Genomic DNA, 26,586 nt, shown 5'->3' on the forward strand with positions numbered 1-26,586 from the left:
CTGATTCTTGGTGTTGTCCAGGTCTCTCTCAGACTGCTTCACTAGCTAAAATAAAAACTAAAATGCTGGATATACTCAGCAGAACTGCAGAGGGAGAAAAAACGGTTAACAAAATAAGTTATGACTTTTCATCAGAACCAGGAAAAGTTAGAAATCAAACATGTTTTAGGTTGCAGAGAAAATGCACTATTTGAAATGGTGACAATGGAAAGGAATGTTGTGTACTTATCAGCAGGAATCCCACTTCTGGTTTTGTGATAAAGCAGGATCATTGGTAAAAGAACTGAAAACTGTATGGCCTGGGACAGTACCTTGCAGAATGTGACCTGGGGTTCTTGGATTGACCTCCTTGTACAAATATAATGGCGACAATTCTTGGTGTGATGCCAGTCAGTGAAGAGTTTTTTGCTCCTGCTTCCCATTGAGAAATTTTACTAGTGCTCTTAAACACTCCATATCCTACCTTGATATCAAGGATAGTCACTTTTGCATCACCTCTGGAAGCTGGGCATCTTTGAGGCACTGGAAATCATTAGTAGCAGCAGAAATTTGTTCCATTACAATGTGTAAACTTGTGGCCCAGCATATCCATCATATTATCACTACATTCAAGCTCAGATCAATTCTGCTTCAGTGAGGAGTGTAGAAGGGCACGCTGGGAGCAGCGTGAGACGTGCCTAAAAATGAAGTGCCAAGCTGGTGTAGCAACTATTGCATTAGTTGGGGAAAAGCCAACTGATGAGATCAAAGATCTGCAATCCTGTCACAGCCCTGTCGGGAACAATTAAACATCTTGTAGGAGGCTCCAAGAGTATCCCCATCTCAAAGACCGTGGAGTTCAATATGCGAGCGCTAGAGATGAGACTGAAGCAATTGCGTCATGCTCAGCTGGATGTACAGAGTGGATATTCATTTTGACTTTCTTGTGAGGTCCCATCACAGATCTTCTCACAACCTTCAGCAAATTTGATCCACATCAAGAAATGGCTGACAGAGCATTGTAAATAGTAATGGTAATGAGATTGAACGATAACCTGGATGTAGTAATGAAGACTTCTCCTCCAGAATTAGCCATGGCTCCAAGCAAGCTGTCCCAGTACACTCAACAGTGATGTCCACCTGATAATGTGGAAAGTTGCTTTATATTTACAAAAGCAAGACACATCCGGTTTAACTAGACTGTACAGTTATTAGTCTTGATCATTAACAAAGTGATGGAAGGTGTCATTAGGAATGCTAAGAAGCAGTATCTGTTCTCCAATAACCTGCTTAAATCATTTTATTTCTGGAGTTAAATATTTGAAGATTGAGGATTATGGGGAACTGGCACAGAAGAGGGGTTGAGGTCAGCATAGGTTGGTCATGATTATAATGAATGGTGGGGCAGGCCTGAGGGATCTGGTGGCCTACTCCTGCTCCTGCTTGTTCTTGTAGATGCCCAGTTGTAATTTTACCATCACCACCTGGTGCTAAAACTCATCACAGCCTTGGTCCAAACCTGGATCCAGGAGCTGAATTGCTGAGGTGAGGGCAACCTCCAAGGTAGCATTTGACCAAGTTGATATCAGAGGACTCTGGGAAAAACTTGTCAATGAGTTTCAAATACAAAATGCTCCAATAGTTGGACTCGTAGCTTGCCTGAAAGAAAGTGCTGGTTGGAGATCAGTCATCTGAGGCTCTGGATCTCACTGTGTCCTTGGGGCTGTGTCCTAGACCCAACCATCTTTATTAACTTCATCAATGACCTACCATCCACAATAAAAATCAGAAGCAGGTCTTCAGATTGTCATGTTCAATTTCATTTGTAGTTCATGCTTGGATGTAGAAGACTTGGATAGTATTCAGGTGTGGATTGGTAAGTGGCAAATAATATTTGTGCCACACAAATGGAAGGCTTGGACCATCTCCAGCAAGGAAGTATAACCTATCTTTGATATTGCATGGCATTGCTATCACCTGAGTTCCTGACTAGTAACTAAATTGAACTTGCCATGTGAATTACTGTGTGGCTCTTAAAGCTGCTCTTCAGTATTATGCGGTGAAGTGATTCCATCTGACACTGAAGCCATTTCACCACCTGCAAGATGCACAACAGGAATATTGTTGGAGCTGTACTCATTCTGGCAAGTGAGAGTATTTCATCAAACTTCGGGCTCAACACTGTCATGGACAAAGGTATAGATGGTACATGTTGGTTTTGCCAGCGATGTGAAGCATGCACTGGTTCCCTTGCATACACAAATGTAGAATTGTACATCAAGAGGCTTTGATAAAACAAACAGACTTGTGCTTTAGTAAATGTGATACACTGAGCAGGAGATCTACGGTCTCCTTTTACCACCATGTCATCCTTTCGCTCTCTATCTGGAGCTGCGGGCCAGACATCTGACCCTGGGAGTTGAACAGCTACTGGTGATGCACTGAGAGTGAAATGCCACTCTTCTCTCAGGCCAGCACTGAATGGCTTGCCTTGGTCATTTTGTTAGTGTTGATGTTTACCATGTGTATTTCCAGCACTGGGGCTTTGGTTGTTTCTTTTTTGAGGCCACTGTGCAGGAAATCTTGAGGGAGCAAATGGTCAGAAGTTAATAAAACCACTCATGAGGCACCTGTTCATCATCAGTCCTGTCTGAGTGCAAGCTGCATCCTCGTGCTTTGGTAACTAAGATTTAAGATGTTTTAAATATTGTATCAAGTTTGTTAATGTTGGAAGCAGAATTTGAGATGTGCTTTTTAAGAACAAGTTTGAAAGGCTTGCCTGACTTCTGGAGTTGCAGTATTGAATGCCTTGTTGGCACACCCCAAATTTATTGAGTTGACTATTTAATATCTTTTAATGAAATGAGCTGGCTCCATTATAAATATCCTGCACGAGCAGTGTAAAACAGAGTTGCTTTAGTTTATATCATTGCTTTTGTTCTTCTATTCTGAAGCCACAATATGGCCTTTGAAGGCTATATAGAACCCATAAGAGGGGTAGGAAAGGGAAGAAGGGGGGTGGGGGGGGGGGGGGGGTTACTTAAAGTGGGAGAATTCAATGTTCATGCCCACCGTGTCTCTTTTCCCTTTCCTTGCCTCTCTCTCTTTTTCTACCTCCCTCCACCCCCTCCTCCTTTTGACCTATCCCTCGGTGGATCTGCTCTCCTCTCCTCCTCCCCTGCAAGTGCCTTTCACTGTCTCTTACCTGCATCTACCTATCACCACCTTGTGCCCACCCCACCTCCCCTCTTTTGTCCACCTATCACTGCTTTGCTTTTCCCTCCTATATATTGGACTTCCCCTTTTTCTATCTTCAGTCTTGAAGAAGGGTCCTGACCCGAAACGTTTACCACCTGCTTTTTTCCACAGATGCTGCCGGACCTACTTAGTTCCTCCAGCATCATAGTGTTTTAAACTGCTAGAGTATCTCAGTGGGTTGAGCAGCATCTGTGACGGCAAAGGAATAGTTGATGTTTCAGGTCAAGGCATTGGAAGAGGACTCCAGAGAGATGGTGGAGGGATGTGTGATCGTTGTGGACTTGAAGTTCTCAATGCCATAAGTTGAACTGAGCTAGAAGCAGGGACATGAATGCATGGTGTGGTTGTCCATAATACTGAAAGGATTCTCTGCTCTTTAAATTTGTGACCTCTTAACATCCATTAGAGCCAACTGTAGAGGCTTGGTTTTGGCTTCATCCAAATGATCACATTGTAATAAAGTGAAGCATGCCAGATAGGATTTGGCTGAAAAATAAAGGAGTGAAGAGGAAGAATGTGATGTGTTATTTAAAAAAAGGGCTTCAAACTTAAATATCAGTTCTCTTTTGGTACTGGTTAGCAGGTGATTGGTTATGTAAGATTCAATATGAAACCTTTGTTTTGAATCTATCCAGGTCGTGACAGCAGTTCTGGCATAACCCATCTCTAGTTGCTTGTTGCATAATACTGAAAAGATAGTAGATCTGCCTTGCATTGCTGCTGCTGCCACCTCAGTTTTCCAGGGTTTCGACAGCCACAATAGAGGAATGGTTGCATACTTCCATGTCCTGATTGTGTGTGTGAGACACAAGGGGAAACTTGCAAAAGTTGGTGTTCTCATGTGCCTGCTGCCTTTTGTAGCTGGTAATCATTACAGGCTTGGGAGGTATTGCTGAAGAAACCATGGCAGGCTGTCACAGTGCGTTTTGTAGATAGTGGATGTTGAAGGAGAGTGACTATTTAGGATGGTGACGTTGTCTAGACTCGTAATTTTATGCATCCTCATTACATTCCCCCTCAGCCTGCTTTCGACCTAATAAAGGCAATGCTGCTTAGCCAACCTCTTCTATTCCTGAAATTCTTTCTCTTACAACATTCTTGTAAATTTCTTGTGCCTCCTTTCTAGTGCCATCAAATCCTTCATTTATAAAAGTGACTAGAACTGTACACTGTACTAATGCTGTAGGCCAACTGGTGTTGCATACAGTTCCATCGTGACCTACCTGCTCTTGTATTTTGTGCCTCAGTTCATTCAAGGCAGTATCTGTGTGGGTCTTAATCACGATCTCTTGATACTTCAGTATCCTAACGTTTATTGTGCCAAGCTTGTTTGGTCTTCATGTATTACCTCGTACTTCTGGATTGAATTTTGCCCACCTGTTACTGTCGTCTTGTCCACTAAGTCTCTCTGCTAATTTTGGTATCATTTGCACTTTTCTTTGAATTACTGCATTTGATCATTGATGTATTGTTTTTGTGAAGTACCTTAAGATATTTAGGTGAAAGGGGGCTGTATGTTGTTGTTTTTGACATCACTTACCTGGATAGATGGATATTAGAATCCCACTTATGAAGGGTGGGGAAGCTTCCTGGCATATATTCCTCCTCCGCTAATCCTACCATAATTTGTAGGAGGTAGTCCAGCCTAGTCTGATGACTGTACAAGTCTAGCAAATATACACAATTCAAAAATATTTGTGTGGAAAGCTCTGAAACTTTGCAGTGTGGTATGCAGTCCACCGCAACAGCCAGGATCTCCTGGTGGCCACCCACTTCAATTCCACGTCCCATTCCCATACTGACATGACTGCCTCTACTGCCACATTGAGGCCAGGCGCAGGTGAGAGGAAGAACAGCTCCTATTTCTCTAATTTCTCCAACCCCATCCCTCTCTTTTTCTCCCCACTCCTTTGTCTTCCCTTATTCGTATGGCTGCCTTGACCTGCCCATCTCCTCTCCTTCCCTCCCCCATCCTTTTTTATTCCATGGTCCACAGCCCTCTCCTACCAGATTCCTCCTCCTTCAGCCCTTTTCCTGTTCTACCTATCACTTCTCAGCTTATTACATCTTCTCCCCCTCCCACTACCTCCCCTCTCACCTGGACTCGCCTATCCCCTGAACTCACCTTTCCCCTGCATGCTTGTATTCCTCCCCCGGCTTCCAACCTCTTCCTTTCCAGTCCTGATGAAGGGTCTCAGCCCAAAATGCCAACTGTTTATTTCCCTCCATGGATGCTGCCTAATCTGCTGAGTTCCTCCAGCACTTCTTGTGTATTGCTGCAATGTGGTATTAGATTTAAAAAAAAATATAATGCACTGTGTTCTTAATTGTGAAGCTCCCAACATTGAAATGAATTGGAAATTCTTGTAGTACAAGGTTTACATCAAATCAGTTTTGTCTGCTGAATGGACTTTAAGTTGACTCTTGTAGATGCAGTTGCTGTGGCAGTCATCAGATATATTTAAGGGCGAGAGCAATTGATGCTAGAGCCAAGGGCATCAGAGGATATGGTGATCAGGATCAGATGGCAAAGTGTACTTGGGCATAGGATTAGCCATGATTGTAGTGAATGAGGCCCAGTCTTGCAGTACAAAATTTCTCACTCCTATTCTTGGATTAAAGAATATAAAAGGTAAAGAAAAGTCAGACTAAACAAACACTGACTATGAGAAATATAGCATATTTTCAAATCCCTCCATGACCTTGCCCCTCGTTATCTCTGCATTCCTTCAACCATACAACATACTAAGTCTTCCGGGCTCTTGGTATTACTTGTTTCTTGTGTATCTGCTGTGCCTTCAGCTGCCTGTACCTTAAACTGCGGTATCTCCTCAAGTTTATCCACTTCCAGCTTCTCTGTTAAGATGTTAGTTAAGACTTGCCCTTTTGACCAAGGTTTAGATCACCTAAATTTGTTTGTCTTGTAGTTCAATGTCAGACCTTGTGAAATATTTTCTACAGGTTAGTGTTAATGCACAAAGTTGTTGTTGTAATTGCAATGGTATAGTTAAATTATTACCTTGGACAGGAGATCTGGAGTTAAGTTCAAATCTCACGGCAGCTGGGGATTGAAGTTCAATTAGTTAAATTTGAATCCAGAATTGAGGTGTCAATAATGTTGACAATGAAATAGTGGTTGATAAACACTCGCCTAATTCACAAATATCCTTGTTGGCGGGGGGGGTGGTGGTGGTGGTAATAATATTGCCCTTGCTCTGGTCTTTACATCCATAGCAATATGGTTGAAGACCATATCCTTCAACCATATTTTTATGCTATTTGAAATTGCCCAGCAATTTCACTCAGTTGTACCTTAACCACTAGGCAAAGTGCAGCAATAATAAGCCCTGGTGAAGCATTGACCTAGACAGTGGATTTGGTCTTAGCTGAAGTACACCCAGTCCAGTTGACTCTGAATTGTGCACCTCACAAACATTTGGGGACATGCTGAAATTGAGAGAGCTGTCCCAAAAGCTAATAAAGTAATGTACTATCAGTATTGGATCTTTTGACCATTTTCTTAGACTCTTCCAGCATATTCCGTGGTTACATTCTATCCCACCTCCAGAGAAGAGTCATCAGTAGTGGCATGAGTGTGATATGCCATAAGAGGGAGTGAGTAATCACTGAAGTTTCACATCCGGTCCAGCATGAGCAAGGAAACTTGATACAGCTTACCCTTAGTTGACATATCAATGCTGATATGTCCACGACGTTGAGCCGAACTAATTAAACCAGTAAATAAATGCCAGACTAAACTAATCCCTTCTGCCTACACAATGTTCATATTCCTCCATTCTCTGCACATTCATGTGCCTATATATATATAAAAAAAAGCCACACATCTCCTTTGAACTTAAACCCCCCCCACCTTAAATGAACGCCCTCTAGTATTGGATATTTCAACCCTGGGGGAAAAAGATGCTGGCTGTCCTGCCATAGAATGAAGGCATAGAATGAGTGGGGACTCCATTGCCCCTTGCCAAGGTATCATGGCAACAACACTGAGTTTGTCAGGTCCTAAAGGGCAAAGCTGCCATACTAAAGGCAGCAATTATATTTCCAAAAAGACATTTATTGAATTTTAATGACAGGCTGCTGTTTCATGGTGATTGTTACTAAATTTTTTTAGTTCTAAAATCAATTAACAAACACAAATGAAAATGTCTTGTGTGTGATCAAATATATTTAGCTATAGTTGTTCCTGTAAAATTCTGGTATTACAGCAATCCTGCATAGCTTTAGCAATAAGTGAGGAGGGTCCTTTGTTTCACTCCTATTAGAAGAATTGTTTAACTAGGTGGGTTCATAGTATTTGAAGTGGTACCTTAAACTTTACCCATTGAGTCAATTTACAGAAACGTAATAATAAACTAAGGTGCAGATATATGTATCAAAGGAGAGGAAGGCGAAGTAATGTTAACTGCGATGTCATCTACAAAATAATTATGGATTTTAATTATATCCTGATTGTGTGCTGAAAGGTGATTTCTTTGTTTGCTTTTGAATGTCAAGTCATTCCTACATTTATTTTTCTCCCCACATGCAAGAAAAACTGACCAGTGTTTCACAAGGCTGCATAGAAAATGAGAGCAAGAGAAAGATTAAGATCAATGACTTCGAGAAACTAAATGAGGGAAATTCCAGTTGCTTGTATGACTGTTTAAAGGTAGGACTTCCTGTGGGAATGAAAAATTGGCATGTGATTAGAAAATGATGTCATTGCAATATTATTAAAATATTGAGAGGAAAGTAATTTTCTACCTTTGAACAAAGTGGAATCGTCATTGTGGTCTTTTATTAAGCAAATAGTGGGATTTTTTTGTGCATTCTATTTAATTTTGCCTGGTCTTTCTGATTATATAAGGTCATTAGGAAAGAAAAGATGAATTATGAAAGGAAGTTGGCAGATAACATTCAAAAGGATACTATGTTTTTTTTAAATATATAAGGAGTAAAAGACAGACACGGGTTGATATAGGACCAATCGATAACGGTGCAGGAGAGATTATAATGGATGATAAAGAGATGGCAGAAGAACTAAATGAGTATTTTGCATCGGTCTTCACTGTGGAGGACATCAGCAATATACCAGTTAGTCAGGGGTCTCATGGAATGGAACTGAGTTCACTTAAGATTACTAGGGAGAAGGTGCTAGGAAAACTAAATGGACTAAAGTCTCCCGGACCGGATGAGGTGCATCCCTGGGTTCTGAAGGAGTTGGCTTTAGAGATAGCGGAGGCATTGGTGATAATTTTCCAGGAATCGATAGACTCCGGCATGGTTCCAGAGGACTGGAGGGTCGCAAATGTAGTTCCGCTGTATAAGAAAGGTGGGAGGCAGCGTAAAGGAAATTACAGACCTATTAGTCTGATGTCAGTGGTGGGAAAGTTATTGGAATTGATCCTCAAGGATGGGGTTATGGAATACCTAGAGGTGCAAAGCAAGATAGGTCCTAGCCAACATGGTTTTGTGAAGGGAATATCCTGCCTGACCAACCTATTGGAGTTTTTTGAAGAAATCACAGGGTGGATAAGGGAGAAGCAGTAGATGTTGTGTATTTAGACTTTCAAAAGGCCTTTGACAAGGTGCCATATAAAAGACTGATTAATAAGATGAGAGGTCATGGGATTACAGGTAGGATAACAGAATGGGTGGAGCATTGGCTGGTTGGCAGGAAGCAAAGGGTGGGAATAAAAGGATCTTGTTCTGGTTGGCTACCGGTTACTAGTGGTGTTCCGCAGGGGTCGGTGTTGGGGCCGCTCCTTTTTACCTTGTACATTAACGATTTGGATGATGGAGTAAATGGTTTTGTGGCTAAGTTTGCGGATGACACCAAGATAGGTGGAGGAGTAGAGAGTATTGAGGAGACAGGAAGGTTGCAGAGAGACCTAGATAGTTTAGGAGAATGGGCAAGGAAATGGCAGATGAGATTCAATATTGAGAAATGTGCAGTTGAACACTTTGGAAACAGAAATAAACGGGCAGATTATTATCTAGAAGGAGAGAAAATTCAAAGTACAGAAGTACAAAGGGACTTGGGGGTACTCGTGCAGGGTACCTTAAAGGTTAACCACCAAGTCGGATCGGTGGTAAAGCGATTGCTATGTTGGCATTCATTTCGAGAGGTATAGTGTATAAAAGTAAGGAAGTGTTGATGAGGCTCTGTGGGGCACTAGTGAGGCCTCATTTGGAATACTGTGCACAGTTTTGGGCCCCATATCTTAGAAAAGATGTGCTGATGTTAGAGAGGGTTCAGAGGAGATTTACAAGGATGATTCCCGGAATGAAAGGGCTTACGTATGATGAGCGTTTGTTGGCTCTTGGACTGTACTCGCTGGAGTACAGAAGAATGAGAGGGGACCTCATAGAGACATTTAAAATGTTGAAAAGACTGGACAGAGTAGATGTGGTCAAGCTGTTTCCCTTGGTGGGTGAGTCCAGGACCAGAGGGCACAATCTTAGAATTAGAGGGTACAGGTTTAAAACAGAGATGAGGAGAAATTTCTTTAGCCAGAGGGTGGTGAATTTGTGGAATTCCTTACCATGTACAGCAGTGGAGGCCAGATCATTGGAGGCATTTAAGGAAGAGAGAGATATCTAAATAGTCGGGGTATCAAGGGATTTGGGGATAAGGCCGGAAATTGGGGTTAGGTTTTTTGCCCCCCCCCCCCCCCCAATTTCTCATTTCTTTTTCTTTTTTCCTTTTCTTTGAAGTAGACTCGATGGGCCGAATGGCCTACTTCTGCTCCCTTATCTTGTGATTGTCTCTGCAGATCCTAAAAGTGTACTATACAAGATGCACAAGTCCTAGTTTGTTACCTTGAGACTAACTACTGGTTGCATAAGGAGTAGTCACATTGTTGGCTGAATGATTCCTACATCAGATCTGTATAATCTGGTTATGTAGTGACTAATGAGACTGAAAATTATTCTAAAGAAATTAAATGGAAAATCTGCCTTCAGCACAAGATTTTTGAAGAGTCAAAGCTGACTGTATGACCATTACAGAGATGTCCCTGTGATCTGGGATAGATTAGTTGCTGGTAGCCAGTTCCATTTGGGAGTACAAATCACCTTCACAATTTGGGTGGTAAAATCCTGGCATTTATTTGTCACTCTAACAAATTGAGTGTTTCACCCATTCTTTATAGCACCTGTGTGCTTATCCCATTGAAATGGAGACTGTTTGTCTATTGCAGAGCCTTGTGGAATCAACTTGTCAGTTTGCTGGTCAAGTTGGTGAAAATGAGTGAGTGAATGTAGGTTCTGAAATGGGTGAAAGCTCCTATTGGGAATTGTATTTAAATTTTATTGTAAAGTACTGCTGTGCTAGAATGGTAGTTTGTTTTGTAGGAATTGTAGTTTGTTTTGAAACTATTTTGAAGTATCTCCAAATTTGTGATTCAACAGAAGCAGAAAACGTAGTAATTACTGCTTAGCAAAGCCCAGATGTTATCCTGCTTCAGTGACCATTTCAGATTGGGCTTTCCCCCAGAATTTTATGTTTCTGATCTGCCTTGGTCTGGAATTTCCAGGTGCAGATCAAATTTCCCATGTGTAGATTGTCTTGCTGGCTATAATTAGCTTCCAATCATGCACTTGCATATTTATTTGCGAATGTGTGCAATTCCCTGAGCACATTTTGCCATTTCCTCAAACCGAATAAGTGTCTAAATATTGGTCATAATTTATGTTAAATAAACTGTACATAATTAGTAAATACCATTTTGTTAGAACTTTGCATTTTGGGTCTGATCCTCAGCAAGATGTTTTTGAGTCAGATTTATCTTTTGGCAAAGCCTCAAGGTGAGAGAGTTTTATGTGAACAAGGTGAATTCTTAGCAATTCAGCTGTCTTTGATTCCATTTTAGTCTTGTTGTGAGTTATGGCTTTCATTTATAGCCATTGGTTTGAGTAAACAAAGGCAGAAGAATTTCACTTGTTTTACACACTTATGGAAGCTTTGTTTGCATAGAAATATTTGATCAGGGTTGCTAAGGCCAATGGTGCTGATGTGTGATTAATCATCAGGTAGTGACGTTCATTTATCTGCCATACACCCTTGCGTATGGAAGGGGTGTATTTATTTTCATTTACTTCCTCCCATTGCTGGCAGTCAGTGCATCTTTAGCCATTCTCTTCACCTCGCTATCTATGTTTACAACCTACAAACTCATTCTTGTAAATATTTCTATGTATCCTCCTCCTTTCACTCCTGCTCACTAATAATTCTTCTGCTTCTTTGTAAAACAGTTGGAGGTGCCTTTCTGATGGGGAGAAGAAAATGGCTTGTACCAAATACAGCACTTAGTAGAATTTCTTCACCAGCCATGTAGTTTGTATGCTGCATTCCAATATGTGATTTTGAGAGGAGACTGAATGATAGATCTGTTTCCATTGGAGGCCTTCTGTTTGATTCAGCCTTTGATCAGCTCTTTTTGAAACTGCAGTCATGTGATATACTATATAGATTGATGCCAAACCATGTAAATTTTATACACACTAAACTGCACAGACCACATAATTTGTCTCCTGGTGACCTGTCACTTCCTCCTTGTATGAAGGAGACACAAATTGTAGCTCTTTAATGGCATTTTGCCCCTTTTTTTTTGTTTAGTTCAGTGGTATGAATACTGATTATTTTATTGCAAGATTGAGAACATAAGCCTACTGAAGACTTGTATTGTTCATTGAGATTTCTTTTTAAAAAGTTAGCAAGTATCTGGGGTCTGCACTCAACAGCACATATGTAAGACTTGCTAAGGTTTTAATGTCTGAAACTCTGGAATTGCTAGTTAGCAAGGTTTGCTGAGAATATGCAGGTCATAATGTAAAGATGAATTTTAAAACCTTTTTTTCCGCTAGCCAGTTGGTGGAGCTGTAAAGCATTGCCTTACATTGCCAGGCTTCTCCATGGCGCCACTTGGTGGCTGTGTGAATACAGTTGCACAAGGTGGATGAATGTCAGTCCGGGAGATCCTCTTGTGGATTGTGTTTTTACTCTGTTAGCTGAAGCAAATAAAAATGAACTGTTACCATATTTTCTGACAGAAGGGTGGCATTGGGCCCAGTGAGTTGTACCAGCTTATAAAGCAATCCCATTCCCTCAGTAATCTTCCTGTAACGTATTCTCTACACATTCCCACAACTTCTGCCCCTCTCCCTTTTCTCGCCCCCCCCCCCCCAAATAGGTTTTGTCAAACAACTAGGGGCACTTTATAGTGGCCAATTGACTTACCAACCCACATGTCTTTGGGATGAACCCAGAACATTTGGGGGAAGCCCATGGAAACACAGGGAGAATGTGCAAACTCCACATGGGCTCCAGTAGAGTTCAGAATTGAATCTTGGTTATTGGAGTTCTGAACCAACTCCTGTTCTTATGCTGCTGCTATCCCCAGTCTAGAAAACAAGAAAGCCAGGAAAAAGCAATTGGATGCTGGAGGTCTGAAAAGCAAAATACTGGAAAGGCTCAGCAAGTCAGGCAGCTTCCTGGGGGAGAACAGGCTTGGCAATGGATAAGGAGTCCCAGACTCCGAAGCTAATAAAAATTATCAAATTGGACACTTGCAGGTTGCTGATTGTAGATTAGGTTGATGATTGTAACAGTGATCTGTGTAGTATTTCCATCTGAAAGACTTCTCTTGAAGGTAGAGGGTGGACATTCAGTCATACCTCTCAAAAAGAAGTGGGGAAAGATGAAGTTAGTGTGGTTAATTAATGTGGGTCCAACGTGTGCTGTGCAGAGAACATTAATTCCACTGTTATTGTGGAGCAAGTCTGCAGATGAGAACTCACTGAATCTAGTCGACCAGTGTGAGGACAACTCAGCCATTTTTCTGTTTATGATAAAGTAGCAAATAACTTCTAATTTTGGGAGAGAGGTGACATAGAACTGGCAATGCTGATGTGCACTTGTAAAATGGATTATGGGGAGAGGCTTGCATGAAGTTGAGAAGTGACCTGCCACAGTCTGCAATTTAATTCTGCAATTTAATTCTGTTGAATGACACTAATTTCTCCCATTTAGGATTATTTACTTTCACTTTCCCTTAAATCTATTTCGTGCAGATCTGGGTGAATTAATTTGCCTGCCATTCTTTACAATTAATAGCAGCTGTTTTTGCATGACTTGTCCTTCAAAGGCTTCTGTTCAGGAGTGAAATCATTGGCCCCTTAACTATTAATCAGCCATAGTGCAGTTAAACTAAGTAACTTTATTTGCACCCATAACTATCTTCATTGCCAGTTGTTTAGCCTTTGAGAGAAAAATATTTACTTGGGAATAAATACTGTTTGTTTCAGTGGTTGGATCACATCCTTATTGTCACTTCCTTAAATCACTAATATAGTAACTTTAATCTTCCCAAGGTATAGCTGTTATGTGAATATATCAATGACTGTAGCTGTATAGTTGTTACCACACTGTATCAGAGCATAATGGTTAAGTTTTAAGATGGTAAAATTTCAGCCATTGGAACCTTGTACTGTGGCTTTTTGTAACTTTTCCCCCCTATAATTTTAAGACAGTTAATGACAGCAAAGACCATTCCAATTACTACCTGTCCTGTCAGTAAGAGTGCTGCCTCTTCACCACCACCTCCCCACGTGCTCCCTGACACAACCTGCTCCCTGCCTGACATTGGTTTTGACTGTTTCTTAAGTGATTCCAGGATTTTCACCTCCATGACTTCTGAATACTCGACTTCAAATCAATTTTGTGCAGGACTTTGTAGTGTTTACGATGACTGCTCACGAGCCTTGCATCCTGCTGTGCTTTCTCACAGTTCCATCTGTATTTTGTATAAGTGTTTCTTGTATAATATTTCATCACTAGCCACCCCTCCCACCATTCTCTGTATGGTTTGGTTTCTACCCTGCTGGCAGCCACAAGACCAGGACAGGTGCACCTCTCATCACTTTGTCATAAGACTGGGCTTCATTTTCTCCACCAGCAATCAAGTACGTGGTTGTCATGTACAATTGGCTTAAACCACCTTGGATAAACTAGAACGTTTTGTAGTTCAGTATTAGCGGGATTTGATCAGCACTCACTCTATCTTTGAACTGTTACCTGAGACTGAACCTGTACGTGCACAACCTGTGCTGCCCTCTTTAATTCTGAACAGAGCTGTAAATCCCCTCAGTTGTCACTTAGACTTCCCCTGCCTTTATTACCTGTGCCTTAGTTTTTTTTAGGTACTTCCCCAGCCCCAATATAGCCAACCTCTCTCATCCAGATCTCTGCTTTGCCATCTCCATGGTGGAGCTCTCCTATCACCCTGATCTATATCACCTCTGTTGGCTAATTCTCCAGTAACTTTATTTCTCCTGTCATCTTTCCCTAATCACTACCCTGATATTTTTGTCTGACTGATCAAATTGGTTTATTATTGTCACATCCACAAAGATACAGTGAAAAACTTTGTTTTGCATTCCATCCATAAAGATCATTTCATCACATCAGTACAGTGAGGTAGTACAAGGGAAAAGCAATAATAGAATACAGAATATAATGTTACACTGAGAGTGCAGTGAGATATTTGGAGTCCATTTATTCAATATTTTCACATGATATAGATCCCCTTTCAATAACTTTCCAATTTAGAGGAACAGAGTTGATGACATAATAGTGCTCTGTTTCTACTGAAATTTCAGTCCAGTCTTTTTTTCTTTGTTTCTTTTGAAATTTTTGTTTAGTTTGGTTTGATATTGTTTATAATTTTTCTTATTGATTTGGGGATTTTTTCTTTCTTTTTTATATATCTTTTTCTTTCCTTTCTTTTGTATTATATTCATTTACTAAGAGATCGTTGTATGTACTGATTTTTCCTTATTATTCTTTATGATTATGCCATGATTGTTCTCCTGATCTTTGTATTACATGTACATTGATGTTATATTAATGTTTATTAATTTGAAAACTAATAAGATTGAAAAAGAGAGCAGTGCAGGTAGACAATAAGGTGCAAGGCCATGACAAAGTAGATGGAGGTCAAGTCCATCTTATTGTACAGTAGGTCCATTCAGTAGTTTTAAAACAGTGGGAGAGAAGCTGTCCTTGAGGGTGGTGGGGGGTGGAAGAAAGAATGTCTGGGGTAGGAGGGGGGGGGTCTTTGACTGTGTTGGCTGCTTTACTGAGGTAGTGAGAACTGTAGACAGTCCATGGAGGGGAGGCTGGTTTTCGTGATGTGTTGAGCTGTATCCACAACTCTGCAGTTTCTTCCAGTCTTGGGTAGAGCAGTTGTCATACCAAGCATCTTTCTCTCCCTCTTCCAATTTCAATGGGAGAGCCCGCAACTAACATTTGTTTTCTGTTAAACCTACAGCTCTCCTTAAAGCCTGAGTTTAAAATTTGTTTAGTTACCACCTCCTTAATCATGTATTGGTCTGAACTCCTCTACTTCCACTCTCCTCTTCAATGTCTCTTTGTGGTGTTGTTATTATAGTCAAAGATGTTTCATTCAATGGAGGGAGAGTTTATAACTTTAAAATAGAGCATGAGCTTAGACACCTTGCTCATTTTACAAGAAAGTTTCTGCAGGGGTGGTTGTAGTTGGCAGGACCATTACTTGGGCTGATGTGCAAATAATTTGGTGCTGGTGTTCACTTCATTGACCACATGATGGCACCAAACCTTCAAAAAGCTCTTCACTTCGGATGTGCTCAACAACTTTGCTTTGTGATCGAGGGTGCAAAATGTTGTAACAATTCACACAAAACCTGAGAGTGATGGGTAAAAGTTTCATCAAAAGGTTTCAAGAATAATTTTAAAGGGCAGGATCAAAGATCTGGTGAGGTTAGCCACCTGAAATATTAACTCTGATCAAAATGCAAAATTTGCAAGTACTGTAAATCTGACTCTTCAACTTGAAACATTAACTCGGTTTCTCTCGCCACAGATGCTGCCTGACCTGAGTATTTTCAGCATGTTCTGCTTTTAATTTTTAGATTTGATTAATTTGGGTGGGTGGGAAAGAGAGAATAGACATAGAACACTACAGGCCCTTCAGCCCACCATGTTATGCTGACATTTTATCCTGTTCTAGGACCTATCTAAACCTTCCCTCCCACATAGCCCTTGATTTTTCTATCATTCATGTGCCTGCCTAAGAGTCTCTTAAATGTCCCTAATGTATCTGCCCCACAACTCTGCCGGCAGTGCATTCCACACACCCACCACACTCTGATATCCCCCTTATACCTTCCTCCAATCACCTTAAAATGATGCCCCCCTTGTGTTAGCCATTTTCACCCTGGGGGAAAAAGTCTCTGACTGTCCACTCTATCTATGCCTCTTATCATCTTGAACACCTCTGTCAAGTCACCTCTTATCCTCCTTCACTCCAAAGAGAAAAGACCTAGCTCACGCAACCTATCCTTATGGAATAACAATGTAGGAAATGTGTAAGATACTAATGTTGGGGGGAGAGAGTGGGAACCATGTGAGACCAGGTTTGATGGATTAGAGTTTCTGGAGCTTGTAGGATTGCAGGGATTTTTGTTTGTACAATCAGTGTAGCACTTGAATGAATTTTGAAAACCTGAAACTTCTTTAAATGTAGACTTTCAATTTTGTGACAACTTGCTTTGTGATCTCTGTTACAGATAACATCTAGCCAGGCTGTTGTCCCCAATATGGAATCAGAGGGGAAAGGTGGTGAGGATGAGGAGAGCCTGCAGATGGCATTCAAAAAACTTAAAGTGGACTCTGAACGGTAAGTCCAGATGGCCATTCAGTGGGGGGAGTGCACGTGAATGTCATCCTTCTACATCCAGCCCTTCAGGGGGAACATTGATTCTGAGAGAGCCCAAATCCAGCTTGTAGCATTTCATGTATTGTTAGTGTGGAGCTGACTAAAGTGGATCCTGAATATTTGCCAGAATTGGAGGGGGGCAACTAATCACAGGAGGAAAAGCCAAGATCTGGTGCAGTAGAAGGTGATAAAGCTGACTAACTGCATTGGCAGCACTGGAGATAATAGACAACTTGACTAGCAAGGAAGCCAGCAAAGTCTAAAAGAAGAGCAGCAAGTGCCACATTCTGGAAATGGAGTTTATACACAGGTGAGCTATTTAGGGCCAATTGCTATAGATCCATTAAAGGGAGGTAATTGTAGCAGTCAGTGCCACCTATCCAGAGCAGCTCGGGTAAACTATCTGTTCTTTGACTTTTTCTAGCAATCCATATTTGTGTGGTAATCCCTTCATTATCTTTCCTCTGGAAGCATTGAAAGGGAGACTCTCCAGAAGACAGCCACTTGCTCCTCAGTCTGTAGACTCTTAAGTTCTAGGATCCACTCTTTAAATAGAACTTACAACACAGGAACAGGCCCTTCGGCCCACAGTGTCTATTCCGACCATACTGCCAAATTAAATCAATCCCATCTGCCTGCATGTGGTCTATATCGCTTCAGGTGCTTGTTTAAAATGCATCTTAAACGTTGCTTTCATATCTGCTTCCAGTATCTCTTCTGGCAGCACATTCCAGGCACCTGCTGCTGTGTATAAATAAAATTTTGCCTCGGATCTTTTGTTACCTCCCTCCCCCAAGCTTAAAGCTGTACCCGCTAGTATTTGACATTTTCACTCTGGGTTAAAGACGCTGATGGATTACCTACCCAATCTATGCTATGCTTACTATTTATATATACTCCTATCAAGTCTCCCTCCAGCCTCCAGTGCTCCAGAGGAAACAATCTAAGTTTATCCAACCTCTCCTTGTAGCTAATACACTCCAATCCAGGCAACATCCTGGGGAACCTCCTTTGCACCCACTCCAAAGTCTCCACATCTTTCTTGTAATGCAGCTACCAGAATTGGACACAACCCTCTGAATGTAGCGTAAGCAAAGTTTTGTACAGTTGCAACATGACTTCCCAACTTTTATACTCAAAACCCTGACTGATGGAGACAAGTATGCCGTACACATTCTGTACCACCCTATCCACTTGTGTTGCCACTTTCTGGGAGCTATGGACTTGTGCCCCAAGATCCCTCTGTACATCATTGCTCCTAAGGGTCCTGCCATTACTTTGCTCTAGCATTTGACCTCCCAAATTGCGACGCCTCACACTTGGCCATCTGCCATTTCTCTGCCAAATTTCCAACTGGTCTATATCCTGCTGTGTCCTGTGACAACCTTTCTCACTATCCACTGCCCCAATTTTTTGTTGTCTGTAAACTTACTAATCAGACCACCTACATTTTTGTCAAAATATCACAAACAAGAGGTGTGAGCGCTGATCCTTGCAGAACGCCACTGGTCACAGATCTCCAGTCAGAATAACACCACTCCACCACTACATTCCGTCAGCAATGGCCAAGCCAATTTTTAATCCGATCCACCAGGTCCCTGTGTATTCCATATGCCTTAATCTTCTGGCTCAGCCTACTATGAGGGGCCTTGTCAAATGTTTTACTAAAGTAGAAGAAAGTTGAATCACAAATAGGCAAATAATGGGGTCAAGTGACAACATCAATGTCAAAAGCCAAGGGGGATTTAAAACTGCTTTTGATGTTGTGATACCTGCTCATTGATTTGAAAATTGCTCAATTAATCATTGCAGGCAAAGTGGATTCTAAAATATTTGGTTTGCCTTGCTTTGGCAAAACGTTTATTGAGAATGATGAAAACTGGCATCTGGAAGTTTTCGATGCCTTCCACCTTGGTCAGCAAGATCTGGTAGCTCACTAATCAAAAGGCACTCTGATCAGTTTTGTCACAATCTTTTATTACACATTTCCAGCAAGTGCCATGTTGTGTATCCCACGGTATCAGGATTTTTATTTTACTCTCTGTCCTTCTAGTTGTATCTCCTCTGGATGGACTGGCTACATTTAACAAGACATTACACCCCCTCAGCTGCCACCACCACCATTTGTGTCATTCAGTCTGTCTGCATCTTCTCCCTTCTCTTTCCCCCCCCCCCCACCCCCACCCCTAACTTTTTTCTGAATTCCAACAAAAGATGATCAACCTGAAACTTCAATTCTGTTACTGCTCCACAGATGCTGCCCGACATAATTTCCAACATTTTGTGTTTTTTTTTATTTCATCATATTAGTTGGGCCCTGATTTAGTTAATATCCTGACTGTTACTGTTGGCTCCTTTGAATGTCTGCAGGCTTCAGGCTAAGCTGCCTCAAGATCCCACAATGATTATGAAGCTTTTGAAAACCCTAAGATTAGAGTCGCTTCCATCTGAGCACAGTGATATGCACAGTCTTGTTCTCTGTCCTTTGCTGTGATTTTATAAATAACTTTCAAAGTTGTATTTATGGTGGGTGTTGGTGCAAGTATTAAAACAGCAAATGAAGTATTACAGCAAGTGAGTGATTTTATTTTTAAGTTTGTTGTCATAAGTTGGGAACAATAAAGCATCTTGTTATCTAACTTAATCAGTTATTTGGTATAAGCTGGGTGTTACTTTGGAGATCTATCAGCTCATGTTGGGGGGAGAAAATGCAAGTTAACAGCTGCAGTCCAGTGAAACTGGCAATTTGTTACTTTAAATTTTCATTTTAGGTTTTAGACTCAATATTGGGGTACATTTGTTTCTTGCTGGGGTTTCTCACAGTGCACATTAGAATGGAAAGTGTCCACCTCTGTTTACTCTTGGGGGGGGTGGTGGAGAGAGGGAGTAGTTGACTTGTGCTGTCTCAGATAAGTTAATTTGTTTCATTTGCATGAATTGCTTGTGATCAGAGTAGGCATGTTTAACACTTGTCTTTTAGAGCTGATGGATTGAGAACAAGTGAGAAAATTATTGCCGTCTGTTGTGTGCATTTCTGCTTTGCAGTGCTGCGCCTGCATCTGTCCACATAAACACTGAAACAGCTACTTCAAGGACATCAATACGAGGCAGCCCTGATGGAGCTAAACCCAGGACAGTATGTTCTTCCAAAGAAAGCTGGCATGGGTAAGCAGCTGTTACTCGCATTGGTTTTGAAGATTGCATCCATAAGTCTGAGGTTTGTGTAAACCTGTTCACTAAACCAGTTCTACCCTCTAGTTGCATAATATAATAAATACACAACATAAAGGTTGAATTATTGACTGGAAGCTTGCAAGGGTTGAGCAAACTATCTTGGACTTCTGAGGAGGTGAAATCTATTGAACCAATCATTGTAGATGGGCAATCTTGATAGAGCTGCTGTTTAATGTTTTAACTGGATTCCAATTTAATTGGAATTCTGGTCTAGGTCAAACTGCACAGATGCTCTGAGTAGCAAACCTTTTGAAGGCTGTGCACAAAGTGACAGGATGAAGAACTGTAACCAGAACTTCAGCTCCATACAGAATTCCTTCTGCTGTGCCACATTTCAATAGCACCAAAGGTTGATTGAAAGCATCAAACTTTTCACTTTGCTCTCAAAATGGCTCTCCCCTACCCCTTCCCCCCCTACCCTGTTCAAGTTTGTTCCATCATGTTAATGTCCTTGCAAAGGTCGTATTAGATATCATTGCTTTAAGGCTAAAGTCCCTCTTTTCTGATGTAGATTTTCATTGAATCTTCATCATTAATGACTGACGAGGAATCAATAAAGTGAATATTTGCCTTGAGTGTTAAACCCTGTGTCTGATCCCACTTTGTTTTGTGAATATCCTGATCCCTGATCTGAATGGGTGACTTCGACATGCAGATCATTTATGCCACAAGTGGTCAAGCAGACTTGAGTAACCCTTTCCACTGTACATTGTGAGGTGACTCTACTCATGAAGAATCCCATTCACAACAGAAGTGTCTATATGTAGGAAACATCTACTACCTGGAATACAGCTTTCTCATTGCTTTGTTTGAATTTTTAGTAGGGACTGGAAAACATTCTTTAATGTGTATATGCTGTGAATACTTTGCATCCATTTGTGAAGAACCTTCTAATTGTAGTGTACATGCCCCTACATATCATTCTTAAGTTTTAAATTCTTAAGTAAGGAGCCTTGCTCAGAGCTAATTGCTATTTTTGGAATGGGTTTAAGTACTTATTCCTTAATCAGCACTACCAGAGCAGATTATTTAAGATTCCCTGTTGCATTGGTGTTTGTGAGAGCTTGCTGTACCATGCTACATTGCAAAAGTGGCTTCACTTCAGAAGCACTTGGTTGTCTTTGTCCTGAATGGCGCTGTAGAAATACCAGTCTATCCATTTGTTCCTCTTCACTCCATCCTTTTGACAGTGTCCAATGTTTGGTGTCTGTGGCAAGGTATTTCTAGTTTGTGGTAAGACCTCTTGCCTATGTTCTCAATTGGTGGGGCTGGGACTCTTGCCATTGCAAGTCAAGCTATTGAGTAGGTGCCTCCCCCAGTCACCAAGGGGTTGGTCTCGAGCCCCAGTTCACAAATTAAGTGCATCGTAGACTCCAGTGCGTTGTTGCAGTTGAAAGGTGACACTTCTGACAAACATTAACAATTTTGTTTTTCCTTTTACCCACCTACAGCTCTACCAGAAAGCCACCGCGTGGCGCCATCAGAACGCAGCGGAGAAGACGTTCCAAATCGCCAATTCTTCACCCTCCTAAATTTACTTATTGCAGTTCTACAGCACCTGCAGCCAGCTCTCAGGTGAAACACGGCAACCAAACAGAGCCTTACCAGGGCCTTGCTGTTCAGCCTCCGAAAGAGTGCTGTAAGGCCGGGCAGCCTGACGCTGTGTTTGGTGCTAAAGTTCCCACTGTCTTCTCACTGGAGTCTTCGGAAGAATCTGCCAGTGTAAACGGCACCAAATCATGCACTGACTCCCCATCCGAGTCCCCCAAACTGGCAGCGGCCGCAGCAGCACTGGAGTCGAGCCAGGAGTCTAAGCCCACGTCCGACTTCCAGTCTCTGTCGAAGCTTCACCAGACCGACCTGTGCCGTTGCTCGCAAGAGAAGGAATGCCGCTGCAAGCGGTGGCAAGACGTCGAGGTATACTCCTTCACCGGGCTCCGCAGTGTCATATCCGAGTGTGAGAGGGGCGCAGCCGAGGCTGGCCGGCACACGTCACCTTGCCGAAGAACTCAGCCGGGCTCCGGGGCCACAGGTTCCCCGCGTTCCTGCTCTGAGGAGGCCAGGGCATTTGTTGAAGACATCACCATCGAAGACCTTTCAGGATATATGGAGTATTACCTGTACATCCCCAAAAAAATGTCACACATGGCAGAAATGATGTACACTTAAAAGAAGGATTGCACCCTCAATGGCTGATTTCAAACTAATGTGACTGGTGTGAAAACAAAAGTTGGAAGGAAGACTGGCTTAGATGAATTATGCAAGAATTGATTTCTTTATTGTTTTGATTTGACTTCTGAAGTAATTTCTTTTCCCTGCCTCTCGCCCACTTCTCCCTTTTTTTTGCCCCTTGATGTAGTTTGGAGCCTTCACGAGTGTCACGTGAAAATATGAAGCTGTTGGTCCAATGTGCGTGTTTAGGACACAGGCTTAAGATGTCTGAAGTTAACTGTTTACATAATAAAGTCAGCAATCAAATTAATCAGAAAAATGTTCTTGCGTTCGCACTATATCTACAGCAGAGAAAATTGTTTTTTGCACAAATTTTTTAAAAAATGGAGGCTTTGAAAGAAACTGTAGGGTACAACTTTGGCTGGAATTCCTCTAACAGAACAGTCTAAACAACCCTTGGCTGGAATGTTAAGGCTGAATTGCCATGTAATTTAAACATGGTAATATTGAGTGTGACAGCCATTTCTAATGCATTCTCTTTGAGTGTAAAATCTAGTGCCACCCTAACCTTGTACTTTTCTCCTCTCTGAACGGAGTGGTGATGGAGTATTGCTCTCCAGTTTATTCACAAAGGTGTACTCTGTCTTCAGTAGCATGGATCACAAGTGTTTTCTGAGCTGGATGAAAGACCAAGGGGTAGAAATTCACCCTGTACTAAACGAGTAGAAACAATAGTGGCCACACGTTGTACTCTACTTCCAAAAAATCAGGCCTATGGACTACAATGGAATTGAATTTTGGAAGCAGACAATGCAAAGTCAGTGTTATTTGGCATAACTGGCTACTTGCATTCTTCAGAATTACTTTGTACACAACTCTAATTTATTGGAACACCAATCCATTTTGAAGAGACCTTGGCTAATGTCAGCTGTTAATGATAGGTATTTAGAATCAGAATCTGGTTTATTATCACTGACTTGTATATTGTGAAATTTTGTTTTGTGGCAGCAGTACAGTACAAAGACACAATTACTATAAATTACAAAATAGTGCAAAACAAAGGAATAATGAAGTAGCATTCATGGGCTGTTCAGAAATCTGATGGCAGATAGATTTAACAATCCAAAAAAAACTGCAGATGCTGGAAATCCCAAAAGAAACCACTGAATGCTGGAAATGATCAGCAGGTCAACTAGTCTGGAGAGAAGCAGTAACTGCTTTTTCCCTTCACTGTAGATTCTGCCTGACCTGTTGAGCATTTCCAGCTCTTTTGTTTTACATTATGACTATTTAAAATCTTAACAGCCAATTGACCTTTGATTTGAGGCTCTACCAGTTGTTTACACTAGCTGGATACTGTGATTTGGAATTACCTGATGGCTGTGACCCAAACTGATTTGTACCCTTCAGGTTTTTTTCTTGAAATAGTTGCTTACTGCACTAGCTTGCTAAGTCATTGAGTAGCTGAATGATGAAACCCAAGTATATTGATCCCTTCCTGACCCATTAAGGTAGATGATCTTAAATGGGAAGTTCCTGACCCATTAAGGTAAACTATCTTAATTGGGAAGTGGATAAAATGCTGCAGCTGGCCCTTGCACTCCCGGGTTGTATGTGTGTGCTTGTGGGTGTGTATAGAGAGTGGGGAATTGACTTGCAGTTAATTATTCACCTGGGTTGTGAAAGAGAAATTTGGTAGGTTAACAGAACTTCAGTTTTGAGGAAGTGAACTATTTAAAGCTAATCTATTTTGGAGAAAACAAAGCTTAAAACATCTCTGAAACAGACAAGACTGGAGAGCTCTTTTGGATTGACTCAATCACAGATTGTGCCATATCTGTTGAATTTAATTCTTTTAGATTTCTTTACTTCAACAGAAGATAGTGCATTGAGTATTAAAATGATCCTTCTGGTAGGATTAAAGTGGAGGTAATCCTAGAAGTTCTGAAGTAGGATGAGTACTCCTTATATTGTTTACTGTCTTTTTGCACACCAAACAAAAATGGATGATTCAAATCAGTTTGAATCAGTAAAACAGAATTTAGCAGTGGGAAAGGATAGAAGACTTACTGCCTCCAAAGATCTAACTTAAAATCTTATTTAACTTGGAATACATTTTAGTTTTACTTCAGTTAGCAACAGTGGTCAAACAGCTAATGTGAGCTTCTGCTTGCTGAAGTCCTCGGTTCCTGACGTACTGGCTGTGGTTTGACTGCCCAATAGGTGAAGCACTTAAAACAAACGTTGAGGCAATGCAGGTAATTTACTTTCGCAAAGTGGATGTTGCTTACAAAGCCAACTCCAAGCTGCACTGAATCGGAGATGGATAATTTGGTGCAACAGATTGGAGGCTTGTTGAAGACGGAGGGTAGTTCAGAGTTGGCCACAACATAGCTTCTCTCAAGTTCTAAATTGAAAAGTAGCTTGTCACATGTAATATTTGCAAGCTTGTACAAGTCCATATATAAAATTATCGTTTGCTGTGCCTGTACATGGCACCATTCTGTTCTGGTTTGGAGGCCATTTGTTATTTAAAAATAAAACCTCAGCATGATTAACACTGTTAACAATTGTGCCAAACTTACACTAAAGTAAATTCAGGAAATGACCATTTTGACTGGCGGCAGAGGTTACCATTTGGCTTCAAACACATTAATTTAGATATTGATCAGGGATGGAAATAAGGTTTTTCTAATAACAATACTGCCATTTTTGAAATGTATCACAGCTGAAGTTTCATATAGCTGTTTAAAGATGTATGCTACCTAATCCTGTGATCCATTGCAACTTGAGCACTGCATCCCTCTCCTTGCTGTATGTTTTGAAATGTTATTGCATTAAGTAAAATATGTTGCAGTTCCATCCCTGGGTGTTGCCATTTGCATATGCATGACTTGTTTATTTTAGTAGATCCCAGAAATTATATTTGGACAAGTATGCTGAAAAACCAGATCTTGCAAAAATAAAGCTGCAATGATGCTCGTAATCAAGTGTTATGGCTTGATGTATTCACTGAACCTCGCGGTAAAGATTGATACATCGTGATGTCCATTTCAACAGTGCAAAATGTGTAATGTTTCCTGAATTATAAAATTTGCTGCTTATTGTTAAATGTTTGGGGATTTTTGTTAGTTATGTCAATTTCTCTGCCCTCCATCCCATCACTGCATACAAACCTGTACATCGCCATACAGATTCAAGGTAAACTCTCATTGTGTAGAGATGCTTGCTTTATAATGGGCTGTTAAATCTTTCTAAAGTTCATCCCTGCTGACGGTTACCTTTACAAGTCTGAGCTAGAGCCTGCATTAGTTATCCATATGCTTGCCTCCAGAGGTGTGTGGATCCTAACCCTACGCCAAGAATTGAGCACGTAACCTCACAACTGTGATGGACTAAGTGGACATAATGTTCAAAATGGGTGTTGGGATGTTGTTGAGGATGTATACAATGGATAAAATGAGTGGATAAGTCTTAATTCCATCTGTTTTTATTAATTTCAAAAGGAAAAAATAACCTAGGACCTTGAGGCAAGTTCATGGTGAAAACCTCTGTGGCCAAATGAGAAAATGATAGCTGCATGTATATACTGTACCATTCTGAACTGTTTCATGGTAGGATCACATTGGATTGTATTGTCTAGGTTCTTAGTTTTAAACAGATAATTGGATGTGCCAGAATTCTACAAAGACTGTCAAACCCTGTTTTGAATGTTAACAAATTCTGAAGCTAATACCATGTTCCCATGCTGCAGTGAGTATTTTATGCATCAAAACCTATGATGTTCTTTCCAATAAAGCCACATGTAAATAGGTAATCGGATTACTGTGTCTTTGTACTGGGCTGTACTGCCATTACATACATTGTTGATACAGGGTTAAATGGGGGTTGGTTCAGAGGGATAGAGCATCCCATTTAGATTTAATTCATTTTGCAAAGATCAATTCAATTAAAGTTGGTAAAATTTCTTCATTCTCAAAATTAATTCCACTCTGTGATTTCCTGACTAGTACATGTAACCTCCTTTCTTGGTTTCAAAAGTGGCATATTCCCCTCAGGTTATCTGCTTTTGCACGGTCCTTGAGCCTGATGGGTCTGGAGTTAAGTCTGATGGTATTTTGGTATTGGTTTATTATTGTCACTTGTACTGAGGTACAGTGAAAAGCTTGCCTTACAAACCGAT

General features: G+C 41.1%; 2 protein-coding genes across 10 annotated transcripts in view; both read left to right on the forward strand.

Moving 5' to 3' along the window:
- oser1 (oxidative stress responsive serine-rich 1) overlaps positions 1–26,212 on the forward strand; it is a 31,885-nt gene extending 5,673 nt beyond the window's left edge. For 5 of the 9 annotated variants that reach the window (XM_052031583.1, XM_052031585.1, XM_052031582.1 and 2 more), the window contains exons 2-5: positions 7,788–7,906; positions 16,849–16,958; positions 20,043–20,162; positions 21,683–26,212. In XM_052031583.1, coding sequence (XP_051887543.1) covers positions 16,879–16,958; positions 20,043–20,162; positions 21,683–22,400 — 918 coding nt within the window. In that variant the 5' untranslated portion in view covers positions 7,788–7,906; positions 16,849–16,878 and the 3' untranslated portion in view covers positions 22,401–26,212. The remainder of the gene's footprint in view (positions 1–7,787; positions 7,907–16,848; positions 16,959–20,042; positions 20,163–21,682) is intronic. The other 4 variants (XM_052031588.1, XM_052031586.1, XM_052031581.1 and 1 more) reach the window with 1 other exon arrangement.
- LOC127579052 (uncharacterized) overlaps positions 1–26,586 on the forward strand; it is a 407,687-nt gene that overhangs the window by 262,541 nt on the left and 118,560 nt on the right. The window lies entirely within an intron of this gene.

This window comes from Pristis pectinata, chromosome 16 (assembly GCF_009764475.1).
Source record: "Pristis pectinata isolate sPriPec2 chromosome 16, sPriPec2.1.pri, whole genome shotgun sequence".
Taxonomy (NCBI): domain Eukaryota; kingdom Metazoa; phylum Chordata; class Chondrichthyes; order Rhinopristiformes; family Pristidae; genus Pristis; species Pristis pectinata.